The sequence below is a fragment of the Caloenas nicobarica genome, chromosome Z, assembly GCF_036013445.1.
Source record: "Caloenas nicobarica isolate bCalNic1 chromosome Z, bCalNic1.hap1, whole genome shotgun sequence".
NCBI lineage: Eukaryota > Metazoa > Chordata > Aves > Columbiformes > Columbidae > Caloenas > Caloenas nicobarica.
In genome coordinates, this window is record NC_088284.1 from 99649335 (window position 1) to 99668287 (window position 18953).

General features: G+C 38.4%; 1 protein-coding gene across 1 annotated transcript in view; it reads right to left on the bottom strand.

Annotated features, from left to right (window-relative positions):
• Nucleotides 1–18953, bottom strand: part of TESK2 (testis associated actin remodelling kinase 2) — a 79734-nt gene that overhangs the window by 33348 nt on the left and 27433 nt on the right. Inside the window, exon 4 of the mRNA XM_065657458.1 lies at nt 10291–10339. Within this exon, the coding sequence (XP_065513530.1) occupies nt 10291–10339 (49 nt within the window). The remainder of the gene's footprint in view (nt 1–10290; nt 10340–18953) is intronic.

Consider the following 18953-nt stretch of genomic DNA (forward strand, 5'->3'; position numbering starts at 1 on the left):
TTGCTCATCACTTCTGATCTAGCATCTGCATGCATAAATATAGAATGCGCGCCTGAAATTTGGCTCACATTTTTGAAGTCTTGGCTTCTGTCTTTACATGAAGATTTCTTTAGTGTCTCTGATTATAGTACCTTTTACAGCTGAACTTTCTTCTCTGTGAGAACCCACCCTTCTCGCCTAACCACACATTGCAAATGCATCTAGCAGTTTCCCTGTGCACTCAGCACAGTGCAGTGCTTACACAACTTCCATTGCTTGTCTGCTTTTGGTAGAAGGAGACTCTTTCGCTGTGGAGTTGTCCCCGATGTGGTTAATTTACCTGGTCACCACAAACCCACTGTAGGTTTTCCTTTTAACTGATCTGCCAGCACTTCCCCCCTGTGAGGCCAGCTTGCATCCTCCGTAAGCCAAGATTTTTGGAAGTTTTCTGTTTCCCATAACTAAGCTTTTTACTGCAGATTTTGAGAATCAGTTCCACCTTTCTGTAAAGTAAGGACCTACTTGAACCTCTCTTATTATTCTAATTCTGCACATGTACATGATAGCAAATCAACCTCTTTAAAAAGATGCATTTTGGGGTAATTGGTCAAATTGTATCAGGTATACGGCCACAGAAAAACACACAAATTCAGTAATTAAAGCTTCCTCCTGTCCTCAGAACAAGTGTTGCAACCAGGTATGGCAGCATTTAACTACCTATCGAACTGAAGCTAAGTCTTAAAAAATCCTCTGTGGTTTACAGGTCTTTGAGTGCAATCAGACAAGACAGTTAGCTTTCATTTCTGAAAAAGTAAATAAACATCAGATGTAGGAAAAAAAAAATTGAAAGATTACCTCACTTAAATAAGGTCCTTTCCGTGCTTTCCAAGAACCTGACTTTTGATATTTAAGCACTCAAAATTGCAAAGCTACGAATCAGACAGACCTAGCTGAAACTCCTGTGGAGGTCTATATCGTTTCTGCTGGAGAAAGAACTAAAGGGTCAGGCACACCACATATGCCACAACATCAGGCTGCAAGAATATGAACTGGAGATGGAATTTCAGCCAGAACACTAAATTTCCTGCCTCCTGTCATTGAAAGCCAGGCCCCCCTTGTGTGATTTTAAATGGACTTCTTTGGTGTGTGCAACACATCAAGCTGTGTTTAGGACTGAAGTATTTTTTTCCTTTTAACTAATTCACAAAAATATTTGGTTCCCAAGGAGAATAATATAAACAAAGTAAAGAATATGTACTTTGTCTTAACTTCTGTGAAATAACTTCACTGTCTCAGACACACTGCTTTTTTGTGTCACCAACTAATTCACAAAACCTTAAAATTATTGGATAAAGTTTAAACAGTGTGATATTTTCCAAATACCAACACTACCCTCCCTTTTCTATAAGCTTTTTAAACTCTACTTACTTTGAACAGTCCAATTTACTCATTATATGTACCATGTCTAGAATTAATTCTGCATCTACTGCTGCATACAGATGAGTCAGGTTTACTTCTACCTTTAATCAGCCTAACTCAAATCTCACATACAAGGTACAGTGATTGGTACCAGAGTCTGCAGCTTTTCAGCTGTTGGAATAACCAATGATCTAGGCTCACTACAAGCACCTACAGCATTATTTCAACAAAAATGAGATGTCTTCAGCTGATAAAACAGCATGAAGGTGTTCAAATTGTTCTAATCCTCAGTCTTCCCAGAGTTAATAATCTAGACAACTGTTACTGGAAATAGGATTTTTTTTTTTCTTTTTTTTATGCACCCTTTCAGAAAAATTAAGTTGGAGCAGACACCCCTCCTGCCAAACCAATAGTTGGTCAGTCTAGTACTCTCCAGTGAATACTACATCAGGGCATGGTTGCTTCTGTAGATACCCTTGCTTCATGACACAGGGATGAGTCTCTTCAGTTCTGCAAACCAGAAAGTGTCAGATTAAGCCTTTCATATGTGGATCTCTCGAGTTGGAGAGCCATGCTATACTCCTCTAAAAAGCATGAATCCATGGGGAAAAAAAAAAAAAGGACACCACTTTGAAGAATAAACAATATGATGCCTTGTATCACGCAGAGATAGGATGAGGTAGAGCTGGTCATCTTGCATCAATCTATATTTGCTGAGAGCGCATTCGGCCACTTTTTATAAATTAAACTGAGAACCTAAGTGAACTGTTAGAGCAAAACTGAAACCTACAGTCCATATGCTTTGAAGAGTTCAAAAACTCAGACCAAATATGGCTCAATTGTTGGCAAGTATTTTTAAAATTCTATTATGAACAACCAAGAGATGAAGGGAAGTGTCTGCATTGAAACAAGTTTATAAAAAAAAAATTGTAAATGCATTTCAAAACTATCAAAGATGCACAAGGAATCATTTTGCAAGCTACACAGGAACAATAAAAAGCACTAGGTCTACCTCTGGTCCTGGACAAAGCTACTAAAAGAACTTTTTTCAGATACGTACACACATACAAGTACGTAATATTCAATGGTTTTTTTAATGTCACAATAATTTCACCAAAAGCTAAAAACGATACTTTGATATAAGAAATCTGGAGCATATCCCAAGACTTATCACTTTAAAGATTATGGGGTTTTGAAGTTTTAAAAACATATTGATAGAGACTTGGTTTGCCATGTTATAAACATTTATTTTGGAAAATAAACAGAAGCTTCCTAACTCTTCCAACTCTAAAGCTCTCTTTTCTAATTCAGAAGCTCTAAAAAAGTCCCATCACCTAAGTCTTGTTTCCTTTTGGCAAGACAGCTGCTGTATGCAACGACAAAGGTGATACTTTCAGTTCTTCCTAACTTAGCCCTGGTGTTCAAGCACGGTAAAGTAAAAAACACAGGCAACAGACTTGCCTTTTAGTACTTGCTCTTGAGCTGATATTCACATGTGCCAGTAAGCTGGCACACAGTAAAAGGGATTTTTGCATCTCGTAGGTCCACCTTAACTCTGTTGCCCAAAGTAAAAAGATGACACAGTTCTATGTGTTTTAAAAAACTACGATAGAATTAACTAAGTGTTCCAAAATATCTATTAGCTTGCAACAATTTTTCTGTGGTGAGATAATAAACGTTTTCTCAAAAACAGAAACATAAAGCACTATACAGATAGCAAACAGTCCTAACACACATCATGTGTGATGCATTCATTCTCTTTTAGCGCTGGAAAAAAAGAGTTGCAACGAAATGAAATTATTTCTTAGCTTTTACATTACAGACTAGCCTAGTCTTCCTAACATCTGAGCTATCTCCTGCTCTGTTTTAAGCCTTACTTCTGCTGCCATGGCCCTTATTCTGCTCCTCAGGTCCTACAGTGAACTTCTCACACAGTCCTCAGTCACTAAGGGGAGCGCAACTACTGCTGCAGACAACGTTACCATTACTGCTCTCTGGAGGTCAAATCCCTGGGGTCCAGATGAATGGTTCTCTCTTGACCCCAAAGCAAGTATATGCAAGGCCTGACTCCTAACGACTCCTGTAAGGGAAAAGCTAATGAACCCAAACAACCAAATTAACAGAGGAAATAACACAGACGTGCGCTGGCTGGACTTCCAGTCCTACAACGAAGGCAGCAAAAGGGGAAAGCAAATAATAGCAATCAGCACTCTAGTTTTATACCACATAACCATTCTTGTCATCAAAGCATATCTTCCTGGAATTAAATGTATTCAGTTCTAATACACAAGTCCATACCAGAAGGGGTACAAAGTGACACCTCTGACACACTTTTGGAAAGGCTAAGCTTGCACTTCTGGTACTTGGGCTTTATATCTGCAAAGGCCCAGATTGCCTCGGCATTTTTCAGCACCACTCTGATTATTCCTCTTCTTCCTGTTCCCAGGGAAGAATATAAAATGAAGCTGTAGCTCTAATGAATGCTACAAAAAATATCTGAACTAAGGACAAAAAGAATAAAGCATCCAAGTAGATATTTATTACAGTATTAATCCACAGATCATGCTATTCATTGGCTGAGAGATCATAAGGATCAATTTAATCTGCAGAATTTTACACATGCTTAGAGTTCTTACAAAGTTTAAACAGCAGTCCTTCTGCAGCATTTAAAAATGCCAGCTGCTGCTTCTGAAAGTCTTCTAAAAGATATCCTTTGTCATCATAGCATGCTCATCTTTTTTTGAAGTGACTTCAAGGTAAATTCCATCTTTTTTTTTACACTACTCCATATCAAGACTCATTTCCCTAAAATGAAGACATTTAGAATTAACAGGTATATTCTCAGAGCTGTCAGCAAAAACATCCAAGAGAAAGTTTGCACAGTTGCTTATTTATTCCTCCAGAAAGTCACAGCAGTTGCCAGTTCCTCAAGACCATAAAGTAAATAACTTGACATTCTGCCCATGACCTCTAATACACTCAAGTAAAATGCTTTATGTATGCAAATGAGACCAAATTGAACCAGAATTAGGGACCAAATCTGAGGAAAGACAAAGGACCAAAACATCTCTCGAGTTTTCCCACTCCTCTGCTTTTTTGTGGCTCCTTTTGAGTTTCTTTTTTCAATACTGCAATCAGAAAGACTACATAAAGTGCCTACGGGAAGATTTCAAGAAGCAAGGGTAGCTAATGAAAAGAACAGGATATTAAGGATACTGGGTGATCACCAAAGCGACTTAAATATTCGCAGTGCTACACAAGAAAAGTAGAGTTACTCAAACAATATGAATCACATGAGTGGAATAACAGTAGGAATTAGAAAATGTTACAGGAGATGGGGAAGGAAGGAGCAGGGAAGGAATCATATTCATGGGCTTTTTAAAACTCTCGAGAAGTGTGCAACTGGTATCTGGAAGGCAAGGCAGGCCTACAGTTTTTGCTGTAGCATAAAGGTTCAGAAGAGGAGACCTAAGTGATGTCCGCTTGGTTTTCTTCATTCCAGGGTCAAAGGCTCTTTGTAGAAAGGCACCTTAGAACTGAAGGAGGGGGGAAAAAGAAAGAAGTTAAATATTTTTAATGATAGATTCTACTTGTGAAAGCTGTATATCAGAAGGACCTTCTCGCCTGAAGAACTTACTTTCCCTTCCTTGTAAAAGGATAAATTCAGCACAATTGTAACAATTCTGAGAATTTAGAGCTTTAGCTATCTTTTCTTCCCAATCAGTGCTATCTCAAAAAAAAAAAAGGCCCAAAGGCCTGAAACTCCACTAATTGCATTTATAACTTATTTAAATCATTGCTCTTGGGAGGAAAAGCAGAGGTTTTTGGTTATCACAGAGAAACTTACTGGAAAAAAAACCCTCTCTCTTCAAAAGCCACAGGCTCTTTCATTAAGATGAGCTTTACAAGTACAAAAGGCATACACTGTGCAAGGAAGGAAAGTCTTTTCCAAACTGCTACATAACAGAATTCTTGTCTCAAAATAATGAATTGTGGTTGATGGTAAAAACAGCAGTGTCAAATTCAGTAAGCTATTATAGTGCAACATGTCAAAATTGTCCAACAGCAATTATCTTGCCCAAGATAAAAATTAACATGTCTGGAAGGATTTCCACAGTAATTCTTTTCCTGAGGTTTATGACACAGCTGTTAAAAAAAAAAATTGAACTGAAAATGTGCACAAGTTCAAATAATTCTGCAGATTCTCTTAAAAAAAGTAAAGGCAGCAGTGAAGATTTTTCTTACAGCACCTTTTGCCACATACACCTGCATTAAACTCTGCTGTCCCTACTGTACATTGCCAGTGTGCATTATTGCAGCTAACACCACTCTGAGCACACAGGAAACATTTTAGACTTCAAGGCACTTTCCTGCACCCCTGCACACAGCACCTGTCAGGTGCAGCATGTGAGGGAGCTGATAAGGAGATCCCACTGAACAGGATGCACTGGAGGAGTTGGGTGCACAGCAAGGCTGGCTCGTCCCTTCCAGTTCTCTCACCATTGTTCCAATGGCACAAATACAGCACCTTACAACCACAGCTGCCCAAATATTCTCTTACATCCATGAAACATCTAGCACCACATCATGGAGGGGATGGAATCAGAAGGACTGACTATGTAGTACAGCAGCAAGAAGAAAGACTGGAAGACTGCAGGAGACATGTCAGGCAGACAGCAGATCCAGCTGCTGGCTGAAACGATCCCATCCACCTCTCCGTCACACACCGCATGTTCTTGTCATACTGCCACGGCCCTTCTCCCTGCCCGAGAAAGCTCCAATGCATGGCAGAGCCTGCACTGAGCAAGTAAAGCTACAGCTTCAGATCGTGGCAGCAGAGCATTTGTATGCTTTTTTACTATCATCCAGTATGAACTGATTGCCATAAAACTTCTGTTGCAACAACTAGCTATTGTTTGTGAAGAACTGCAATCTCAAGATATCCCAATTAACACATCATAACCTTCCCTTCCTCATCTTCTATACATACAGCTGTCAGGGTTTTCATTTACTTCAAGAAGGAATTATCAAGCTGTATGACTCATTCTGTGCATATATATATATATATACACGTCTAATTATAACACGATTTTAGTCTGACCTCTGTTAGAAATCCAGATAAACCTGCTTAACAGAATTCAACAAATAATTTAAGATCTGCAAGAAAGTACTAAGTGGCTTTTACGTGCCAGACTGTATGCTATTTTACCTGCTTCAGTGTAAGAGAACCCGCAAACAAAGAAATAAATTCGTTTGCCTCCTGTCTAAAATGCAGGCTTGTTCATGCATCCATTCCATGGTAAATGTGTATGGGATAAGATCCTACGCTATTGCTATTAAGTCATTGCTGCTCCACACTAACCGGCTCCCAGCTTCACGTCCCCTGGAGTGCATGCTGTCTGCTAACGGCCTGGCAGCCACTCAGATCTGGTCTCTGAACACTCAGCAGCATCTCATGCTAACTGACACCAGAGCCTGTACTACTCTGCAAGCTCCTCCAAGCCTGAGGATGCTGTGTGCCAGGAAATTGAGAAATGGAAGCGAATAGAGACTTGTCAGGTCAGGAAGGTGGCTGGAAAGCAGAGAGAGGCTTGAAGGAGAGACTGAAATTAGGTTGGAGAGACATGTGAGTATAGCAGGAAGCCCCGCAGATTTTTGTAGCTACGGAAACAAACCACTAGCTACAGATTAGAGCTGAATACTGAGAAAGGAATACCCAGTTCCTGGTTTTACAGAAAATGAGCACAGCAGATCTGTGCCCGTCAGCTCCAAGTTAGTAAGGCAGTCTAACACCTGCCAACTCATCTGAGTGGTGCACCTATTAAATCATCTACTTCACTTTCCTTAAATGTTTCTTAACTACGTGCTTGCAGGGATAGAGGTCCCTGCCAACCTGAACCGTTTTGTGACTCTAAGGGTAGATACTGAACTACTTCAGAAGAGGCATATGCTGTAGCTTTGGCTTGAGTAGAACTTTGAAAGCAATATTGGATTTTCAAAACTGATAAGACTGTGGATTTAGAACAAAGCCAAAGTCCTAGTGTAGCCTGTAATTAAACAATTCCACTCTTATTTTGAAAAAAACAAACCAAACAGAAACTGCTGCTTGCCCAACAGTTTTAAAAACAAAAGCCACTTGAGAGAGGACAATTAAAACAATGTAAAATGCTGCCAAAAGGGAAAAACCCAAGGGTTACATACGATCAACACCTTTCTCAAGCAAAAAACCTCTTCTGCATGATCCACTGTGTTTATCCTCCCATATGTTCAAACATGCAAGAAAAGAAATCTGTAACACTCTGCCTTCCAATGACAAAGTGCTGTATATTACTAATGTAGCCCCTTAACAGGCTTATAAAATGCTCAAGGCTCCTCTAAGACCATCTGTGGTGGTTGTCCTGTCTGTTAATAGCCCAGGAGGCAATTAAGCACAAGTCAGCTAAATCCATTCACCGAACATTTGCCGCAAGTTCTCAACTTCTTCTGTCATAGAAACATATACATTCAAATAAGCATGATTTCCCATCATGCCCTCAGAGATAAGCTCTAAGCAATGCTGTATCTCTTTTATTTAGGCATATCATCAACTGTACTCTCAAAACACAAGAAGTGATAATTAAGCTCCTTACAGAACAGGTTCAGCATAGGCTAGTGCGAGAGGATTCTCCTTGTACTGACTCAGACACCTATTGAGCAACAGGCCTCCGAATCAATAGTTTCATCTCCAAAGAAGTGAAACCCTGGCAGAAGTTCTCTGAGTACTAGTAGTGTCAGTAGTGTCAATTACGTCGAGCATGGGAAGCTAAGAGACCACCTTTTTGGACCACAAGCTCAAAAAAGCCACAAGATAGTGGCTGGTTCGTTTATCCTTCTGGGCTATATTTGAACTGATGATTCACCATGTCTGTCTTACTAATAATTCCTTCTGCCAGCCATTTCAGCCCCCTTCTCTGACTTCCAGAAGTCTTCAGAACTCAACTATTATTCTAAACACACTTCAAGAGGAAAAATGCCACTACTGTTGCCTGAAACACGACTGATTTTACCACATGGAAGATACACAGCTCTTAACTTTTAAAAGCTCTGTAAAACCAAAGAATAACCACTGTATTGGACAAAATTGTGTGTGGATTCCCTACAGCATCAACTTATGATAGCCTTCAGCCATGTTTTTTCCTACTGAAGGAATTAAATGTCCACCTTGGTCCACATAAGAAAACCAGCAATCACCACATGTACTTTTGTGGTATGTCACTAAAGCTATTCTGTTTCTCAAAATTTTGCAGCAACCTTCTTCAGTCTAAAACTTTTCCTCTTTGGTCTCAAGATGTTTCAGGAATCTCTTCTGTTATTCTGAATTACAACTATAAAAAGTTAGTCTTTGAAGTCTTTCTTAGATTTATTTGCCTGCCAAGAACTCAAAAATAACTGAACAAAGCAAGCAGCTACAAAGTTAGCTCCCCATGAGGAACCATCTGTGCTGGTTTCATTTTCTTGGCTTTCTGGGTGGGGAGAGATGTTTAAATGGCAAGTAACTGGGATGAAGAAAAAAAAAAAAAGCACACACACTGAGGAAGATCTGACAAGATCTAGTAAAACAAAGTGTTATAAAGCCTCATTTCTTCTAGGACATGTTTAATGAGTGGAAGGGGCTGAAGTCTCCTTGTTTTAACTGTTCAAGGGTCCAAAAGAAACTGGCAATAATGCTAGGAAAGTCAGCCTGAAGGACTTCATCAGCTAGCTAATGCCACGTCTTAGAAATGGTTCCTCTACTGCTGTATCTTGAAATTTCTGAAAAAGTGTCCTTATCTTTGCTCTTACACTAGAAATACAGCCACTGTGAACTAGTGTGCATCCCTCTAACAGTAGCTAGAACTAAAATGGCAGAATTGTCACCCCAGAAGGTGAAGAAATTCTTTGCCCACATACGTGCTTCTTTGCCTCAGAGCTGCATATGAAAGTTACAGAAAGTGATGTCCACACGTATCCTGATAATTGGCATACAGCTATCCAACCTTCTCATCTACAGTCGTTCTCGGCAAGCATACCAGGAACCTCTTTTAATTGCTAATTAATAACATACTTGACTATGAGGGTTGGAAAGGGTTAATCTTTTGACTGAGCAGTTCCTACAAAATAGAAGTAAATAAGAAACATTAACTTTACAAAACATGAGTTTCCCCTCAATCTGTACTCAAACTAAAACAGCAGGAAAAATATTTTCTTGATTTTGACTCAAAACAGGCAACACCACTCCTAACAGAATATTCCCTTCTTGTTTTTCCTGAGTAGTTTACACAGGGATTAACCATACAACCCAGTAAAACTTGGTGGGAAGACTCACATGAACAGGAATTTCAGTTTCTCATTTGATACCTGGATCTTAGGGAGGGTATATGGGCAATGGAATAATTCCTTTTTATGGGACTCGGATTGAGCTGTAATCTTGATGTTATTCCAAACAAAAAAGTTGTCAGGTAAGAATACACTAATATCACCCAACCAAAACGCCCCTCATTCACCTGTGAAATGTACACACAACCAGAGTATAAATAAGAATTCATTGCAATGCAAGGTCACTGAAACAAGTGATGTTTAGGGGCAGCTCAATGGTAATCCACATCTCTCATTTAGAACATTATCAGTGACATTTTACGTTCCTACTGTGATTTTTTTTTCATCCCAATAAGCACTTCTGATGAGAAAAGACATTCAAGGGCTATGAGCAAAATACATTCTGAGGCCTGATCCTGCAGTCATCTACTGCATAGCAAATAGCATGTGATTAACTCACTGGTCACCATAAAATTATCATTCAAGGGGAACAGCAGTTGCAGAATCTGGCCCAAGAAATGTTTCATGTTGAGTATGTATATTATGAAATAGTCTTACCTCAGTAAGTGCATGCAGCTGTCCTTGATGCACACAGACACCCATAAACCTACAAAAAACAAGAAAAGAAAAGTGGTTTGGGCTTTCTTCCCCAACTCTTTTTTTTTATTTAAAGAAACTAAGATAATAAGTAGTACTGGATATGCCAAAAAGAAGGAAAAATAAAAAGAAAAAATTCAACATCATGGATACTGCATACCTCAAGGTTGACTATTTAAACATCTCAGCACAAAACAAAATAATGTGTTTACACTACAGTATTATTTGAATTAGCAGTTCCAAGAGGGCACAGGAGACAGCTCAAATTCAAGATAGAAAGTTACTAATTCAACTATAAGCAAAGGCCAGCATTTAACAATTTACGCAGAAAGGAACAGTCTCAGAGTTCTGTTTTAAGGAAGTTTAAACCGAGTAATCCACTGTTGGTCTGCATAAATAGAAAATTACTTCCCTTTGCATTTTGCTGTTTAAGCATAAAAATGTTTCTTCCGATCCCATTCTTAACCACTCAGGAACATGAGGGCACATACGTGCAGGACACTTCCCCTCCCCAACTCCCTATTTCCAACACTTGGATCAAGGCAAATTTCAGTAGTATCCAGTAAACACACATTCCACAAAAGTTACCTATGTTTCACAAGGCTCAGATTCCTACTGTTAATATAATGGCTGCTAACCTTGATTTTTCCAGAAAGCAATAGAGAATGCACCTTACATTTAACATACGAGGAAAAACTCAAAGCTCATTTTTACCACCATACAAGCTGAACTTAAAAGTGAAAAAATGCAAATTAACAGTAAACATCTCCCATAAGAAAGTTCAGTAAACCTTAGACTGTATGCACCTCAGAGCCCTCCCTGCACAGTTCAAGTATTAGTTCTTTTTAGATTAACTAATTTTTAGTTTTACTGTTTAGATTTTGGTCTCAACAAGCAAACACACACTGTCATTTCCACAGCTTTCAGAAATTTCCACTTTGCAAGCAAGGGGTAGAAATGCACGATTTCATTACATGTGACAGAGGAATCTTGTGGAGAACAATTTGAAGCAAAAGGACTTTTTATATCCTCAAATACTTCTGAACTTAAAACCAAAATGATGCAAGATGCATGTAGTACTAGTTCAGCTAAGCTGCTTTTGAAGAAATGAATGATCCTCACTGTTCTCTTGTCTAACAGCTGACTGGTAAATAACAAACAGCCGAAGAAAAATAATATAGGTAAGGACCTTTGCATAAGCTGAGCTGGGGAAATCTGTTTTATAACCAAAGAAGCAGCAGGACTTGTACTTGAACATCTGTTGTCAGCTCTCACCTCAAATAATACTCCCCAAACTAAATATGCAAATTTTAGTTCGAGAGACAGTGAAAATCCAATTCGTCTTGTTTAATTAAGAACAATAGAGCACAACCAGGTATTCAGAGGAAAGGGAAGAAGGATTTTTTAGATATACCATCTAGTCAAAACATTGCTGTTTCTGAGTTTCACTTCTAATAGCAATTGCATATGAACAATTTTGTAAACAAGTTGACAAATTAAGCTTCCTGAGACTAAGAAATTCAGACTCCTCCAGAGCAGAAATCTGTTTATTCCTTAATGCATTCTGAAAGTTTCCAGCACTATCGGGAGTGGTGTTAATAGCTTCATCCACAAGCAAAATGGGAAAAAAAAAAAAAGCCAAGATATCAGCTCCCCTAGTAGACAACTTCTGAAAGGAATGTTTTCTCTTTTATGAAACATGCTAATGACACAAGGTTAACCCAGTACTGCAGTACTTTCATTCAACAAATCTGAGGCTAAGTAATTAAAAATAGTAATGTTCTCATCCATATATCAACTCTTCCTTTGTAAAGGTGTATTGCATTAAAATTAGGAATTCATTGTATTTGACTTAATTCTAAAATATGAATGCAATTAAGAATTTATCAACATTTTAGCAAAATTAAATTTGTCTCATCTTTACCAAACAGGAAAAACATCACTGTCACCCAAAGACTGGCAGAACTTCATTTTTTCTGCCAACCTGTTCTGTTCAAGAGAAGTCTCAATGGAAACATGCTCATTACCTTCGTGAACTTACACTTAATGCAGAAAAGACACACTGGCTCAAGTTACCAAGAGTAAGACTTCAAAAATCCTTACACGTTTAGGGTTTCTATTGGGAAGCAGACCTACATTTCTAACTTTAAATCAGAAATTAAAAACAAAACTCAATATCATGATCTCATGGAAAAAAGCTGTACATAAAGATACATTCATAAATCCTACATATTTAGAAGTGGAAGAGAGAAACCAGATACACTGATAAAGACAGAATTAATGAGTTTACAAGCAACATACTGAAACCATTTAAACTTTGTGTTAAGAATCTCAATTTTCATACTCTGGAAAATAGATTGATAGAACAGATCTCTAGTGATCCAAATTCCTGGAAAACTTCTCCTTCGCTGCTGCATCAAGGAATAACAAGCCTCTTGGTTAAGCCAAGCGCCGCTACAAAACACTGTTGGAAAGCATTTTCACTGAAAGATAATACATGCAGCTGCTACCAGGAAATACAATTACCAAGCAAGGCTTAACGTAAGATTTCAATTTCTGAGATTGCCCCAGATGAGATTCCAAGTTGTATGGATAGGAAGCTGACATGCTGGCCCAGTACAGCTGCTATTATTCCTGTTGGCCAGACGCACTGTCTCCAGAGCCAAAATGTGCTTGTAGGTGAACTTCAGCAGAATGTCTTGTCAGCCAAAGGTTACACTTCCTATAAGCATTTCTAGTTGGAAGTGGCTTCAACGAGCCAGTCATCCACAAAACAGGAGACCATCTGCAGATATAAGGAAGTTTATTTTCAAGGCAGTGTATCTGGCCTTATCAGGAAAGCTGAAGCACTTCCGAAATCATAACTACTGGTTAGAAAAGTTTCCCCAGAAGCTGCAAATATGAAGGATGCTATTTGAGTCCACCCTACTGAATACAGCACAGCACATTTCCACCATAAAATGCTTTATAGTAACCGTCAGCAATGTTCAGATGTTGGAAGTCTCCTTCCATAAACCAGGTTATTCCTCAGTCTGGAATACCTCCCCTCCTACACAATAGCAAGAGAAGGTACTCTGGAAGCTTCTCAGTCCATTACAGCAGTTACTCAAACTGCTTTCAGTTCAGTCTGACTGTAAAGGAGAAAATTCTGGACAGAAAGGCAGAGACTAAGACCTGTAGCCTCAGTCTGCAATTTTTTCTTCCTCGATAAATCAAGCAAAACTGATATCCAAATTATATAGCCATGGTGGACACCCAGACATTGCACACATGCTTCCCATTAAAAGAACTTCACTGGGACATGTTCCTGTTCTGTGGATAAACCTGGGGCAGCTACAGTCCAACATAATAAATTGATGCCCTCTGAAATCTACCGCTTGTATGAGAAAATTCAGTCTTTCAATGATAACATTAAAAATAAGAAAAACTAAACACATCAATGCGAAATTCTCTCATACGAGCTCAGTAACACAAAGAGACACAAGACAGATGCTTATTTCATTGCACTGACTGTACTGGAGAAGGAAGAGTGTGAGTAAGAATATTAAGTCTGCATCAAGACCTTCCTTAATGTTTTAGGCACCATGCTAGATTAAAAATGTATTTTAAGTTTACTATACTTGCATTTTGATTCAAGACATAAAGGTAAGTAATTTCCTCTATCCTTTCTGTAATATATGATAAACAATGCATACAGCCTCTCTTCTGCTTTCTTGTGCACAGCATTTCTAAAATACTTATTTTCCATAACCACATTACACAGAGAGAAGTAGAAGTATTTTCCTTTTCTGTTAAAGCACTGTTCAATACAGGACAAAGGATGTTAAAGACAAAAGCCACCCTTCTGCTTATTGTAATAAAGTCAATGACAAGTAACTTCACAAAAAGAAAGGTTTGACAGCAGAAAACTGCACCAGAAACAAAACAGCCCTGGTAGTGTGTTCCCGGGGTGCTAGATTTGTCTGAAAGGAGATGAAATAAAATTCTCCTTGAAAGAAGTTCATGTAATATGCACACTGCTTATTTGTGTGTGTGCACGCACAGACAAGAAGGCGGATTTAATCAATGAATCAATCTGCCTGCACGCTCACTGCCAAACATGCAGTGATACTTCCAAGCACTCCCATGAGATCACTTGAGACATGAGCTAAGACTTTCTGTGTACAGAGTGTTTTAAATGAAGTCCCCAAGGTACAGATTAAATAAAGAAATCCTTTTTCAGGCAAACAGTAGTGATATCAAAGACTGACATTCTCTCTCAAAATGAAGATACACTAATATAAGAGACAGCTCAGAAGACGGAGAATCTGTGTTAGCATACCACTTCATTTGTGAAAATGAGAAAAACAGACCTGTAAGACATTACCGGAATGAAAAGGTATCAGGTCTCTCAGGCTGCAGCCCTACAACTCAGCCTAGGACACAAGGATGGACATTTCTTGAGTTCTTTCCAGCCCTATTTTCTTACTTTGATTTGGGTAAACACACATGACTGTGGCAGCATATCAGCATTTAGAGAAGCAGCAAAACAGCGGAAAACATTTACGAGCATACACCAGACCTTTCATAATCCTGATACCAGATCCAAACCAAGCCTTGAACAGCACTGAGCTTTAAATAGGACACAAGCTACTAAGAACTGAAGAAATGCTCCAAACCTCCGGATCCCCTAACCCCAGCAATTATAGTCTCACCATGTACCAGCCAACCTGTTTTAAAGTGGCTACAGTAAACATAGCAGGGTGCAAAACAGAATGCCAGCTCATTTTTCCACTCCTGCTCTGCCCATCTCTTTTGAGGGAAGATGTGACAAAGCCAGCACATCCCGCACCCAGGGCAAGGAGAAGTGTAGATCAGAGCAAAAAAGCAGTTTAGTCCTCCATGCTTAGCTTGCATGCAGGAGTGAGGTGGAGATAGAAGATGATAGGAGGTTGATGGTAGAAACAGAACAAAACACTCCATGAACACCACTAGGCTGCTTTTGCCCTGTCCACTCCTAAAATGTCCCTAAGCTGGTCCCTGGGGTAAAAAGTCAAAACAAGAAAAGACAGTGATTTCGTACATAGTTACTTAAGATCACCAGACAGTGCCTGAACAAAAAGCTGCTACATTACAGTTAACATCTACTCTGCATCTGGATTCATATCTGCTATTTGAAACAGGAAGCAAGAGGGAGGGAGACAAACAAAAAACCTCTAAATCCTCTTACTTTTTAACATCATGCCAATGTAGCTACAAGAGATGGAGTCTTCTATTCTAAAATATCCTCAACAGACTGATGAAGAGGTTCCATTTTTGCCAAAATAATCCCTCTAATAGAGGGCAGTTTCTCATTTTCCTGATGAAAAATACATTAGAAAATGTTAGATATACGTGTGTGTGTGTGTATTTGACCACTAGAATCTTTATGATGCCACCATGAGGATGGTACACTTACTGGGGACTTGGTAAGTGAAAACTAAGCTCTTCACTTAAACCAGTCTTCTGATCAAGACAGATCTATATAGCAGCCCAAGAGCAGAATTTGAGCACAGAAACACTGAAATGAGTGGGGATATTAAATTTAGCCTTTCACTCCGTACCCAGAAACACAAGTTACTTTTAAAGCCTGAATAACTGATTGATACTTCATCAAGTATTAGAAACAGGGAAACTGAAATAACTTGACGCAACTCTATCTCCTGAAGTAGTACAAAAGTGTCAGTAAAGTAAAAACACAGACCTGCCTTCTGGTAATCTCTACCGAGCTAAGGAATGGAGGAAAGTCAGCAAGTACTCTCACTCCAGAATAGTGATTGCAGGCTAGGATAAAAACCTCAAAAAGCACCTGTAACATTGAAAACAAGCTGATATGGACAGCACAGAAGCAAAACCAGTTTCAAACAGCAATATTTATTATTCACATCGGTGCGATCAATGGCAAAAATACAAGCATCTTTGCAATAACATCTTGACATTAACTGTGGGCACACTGGAACTAACAGCTTGTAAAAAGTTGCTATGTATTTTAGAGCTTTGGCAAAGGGACAGGTTTTTTAATCACCCAAAGGATACTAATGATCTTTGGATACAAAATATACTGCTAGAAAGAGGAATCTCTTCTCTTTTCAGTATCACTTAGTTCATATAAACTATGGAAGAGTTCTAGGGCAAAAACATTGACTCAATTAAAAATTTTAGGTAACAAAGCATCAGGATGTTCAAAAATATAACCATGCACCCAGATCAAGGAAGATTTTAATATACTAAAATAAATGCATCACTGCTGAATCTGACATTCACTTTCTAAAACATTAACTGACTGAGCTGCATATGTTGAAATAGGTTGAGAACATATTTTGGACGCCATAAGGCCAGTATCTATTCAGTTTCATAATTTTACAAGCCATTTGATATCTGAGCACCTCACAGCCCTCTACCTGCTACAGTTAACCACTGCATAACATGACCTCAACATTTCAGCCTAAGAATCCACTAATATCTTCACTGGCAAACAACAGACCAGCACCAAGGCAGGCAACTCCTTTACGGCATAAGTTATCAGTAGGTAGTTCTAGAGCTTCCAGAAAATGAAGAGGCTCAGATGTTTATATTACATAAAATCAGGGTATACCTTCAAGGCATGTGGAGGAGATTCAGGGACTAATCAATAAATAATTAAACTTGATGCTAGTAACAAATCAGCTTGATCAGTAATATAGAGGAAGAACTTCAAAGGGCAGAAGTGAAGAAAATAACATTTAACAGCAAACCAAAGCAGCTCATAGTCCCTGGAAAAGGGCAGTTATACATTAGAACTTATTGGAAGAGGATCATTCCCTTTAAATACTAATGCAAGCTTAAAACTTCCAAAAATAATCCCAGAAAATGTTTCAGCAGGAACATGCTGTTGTAGAACGTTTTCCTAGTGACTTTTCAGCAATACTACTCCATCTGCTCTTATTTGACGTCATGATGTGTTCACCTCTCACCACTTTACTATAAAAGCAAATTATTATCACATATTAATGTGCTTCTAAAGTGGAAAATGGGTCCTAAACTAATTTTTACAACACTAGTAGACTCAATGATTTATACATTTCTGAAACATAAATACAGATGTCTGCATGCATGTGTGTGTATATATACAGGTGTATATATACACACATAGGCAGGTAACATTTTAAAAGGGCAAAAATCTTCTCCCAAATATAAAGGGATTGGAAACACTGCAGTAAGTGATTTTAAACCAAATAAAATGACACATAGCTAAAACACAAAACAATGTTACCTGCTACAGAAAGAAAAACAGTAGTTTTTACTCTGTATTATTATTCCATAAAAGAATAAGCTAAAAGCAAATCAGTGTTCTCATTTGCATTTTCTGTAGGAATGTCCCTGCTGCCTGCAGAAAGGGTACTTACCCAATACATAAGAAAAAGGCAATTTTTTTTTTTTTGAGAGAGTACTCTTTGAAGAAGCCTCAGATCAAGCAATTCATAAAGCAAGTGTAGCTTGTTCTTCAGAACAAATTATGCAAAGATAAACTGTTTCTGTTTAAGTTATTTATTTCTTATGTATTTACTCCTAACTTCTTAGTTGAGCACACAGAAAAAAAAATATTTTTCTCTCAATCCTGTGTAATAACTGGGAGACCAAATGGAATTCCTTTTCTGCTTCATGCATAAATCAATACATTACTGTTACTTCTTCAGGACCATCTATGCAACACCACTCCAAATTATTCACGGGCTCCAAGGCCAGAGGGGACGAGCATATCATCAATATGATCTCTTAGACATCATAAGACACTCAAATTTCAGCAATTACACAGAACTGAGCACAATAACTTTTGTTCTCAGCAACACCTGTGCAACTCCATTCAAGGGGAAGCAGGGTAACATTAAGCTGCAGCTAAGCTAAACGCTTTTTGCCTGTCAAACTATCCCTTTCCTAATTTCCCTCTCCCCAGCTCAAATTAAATACTTTATTTTGAACAGAGTTGTAAAGCTAGATGTTTGTTAAAAGATTTACAAACCACACAAAGTTGATAAAGAAACAGATTAAGTGTACTGACTTCACGATTCTAACAATGCCAACCTTATGAAGTTATTTTTTTCCACAAACTCTACTGAAAAAAAAAAAAAAGCAGCTGTATCACTCCCTACGATCATCTGCTGCTTATCTAAGGATTCTGAGGGAAAGGAAGTGGTGTAAAGATATAAGAAACAATTAATGATCCTGAAAATTGCTGGGAACTCACCTCACCATGGAGTAGGGAAAACATACTAAGAATTCTAATTAGGGACAGATTAGTACAATATTTGAATAAACATGCTGTGATAAAACCAATACAGTTTACTGTGAGTAAAAATGTTTTAAATTCACAGGTTTTAGGGGGGGTTAAGAAAAAAATAATAGAAAATAGCATGAATTAATGGAATACTCCCTACAGATAGTCCAAATGCTTCTGAAATGTCTCCTCAAATACTGAAGGAAACAAACAAGATAGTATTGTTATGCAGCAGTTGATGAAGACTGAGCCAGGATTTCAAGCATCAGAAAAGCTGGTTATAAAGGATTTTAGGAATCAGTACTACGTTAGTACTATTTAAGAGTTCGGTGAAGAGGAAATGAAGTTAAAG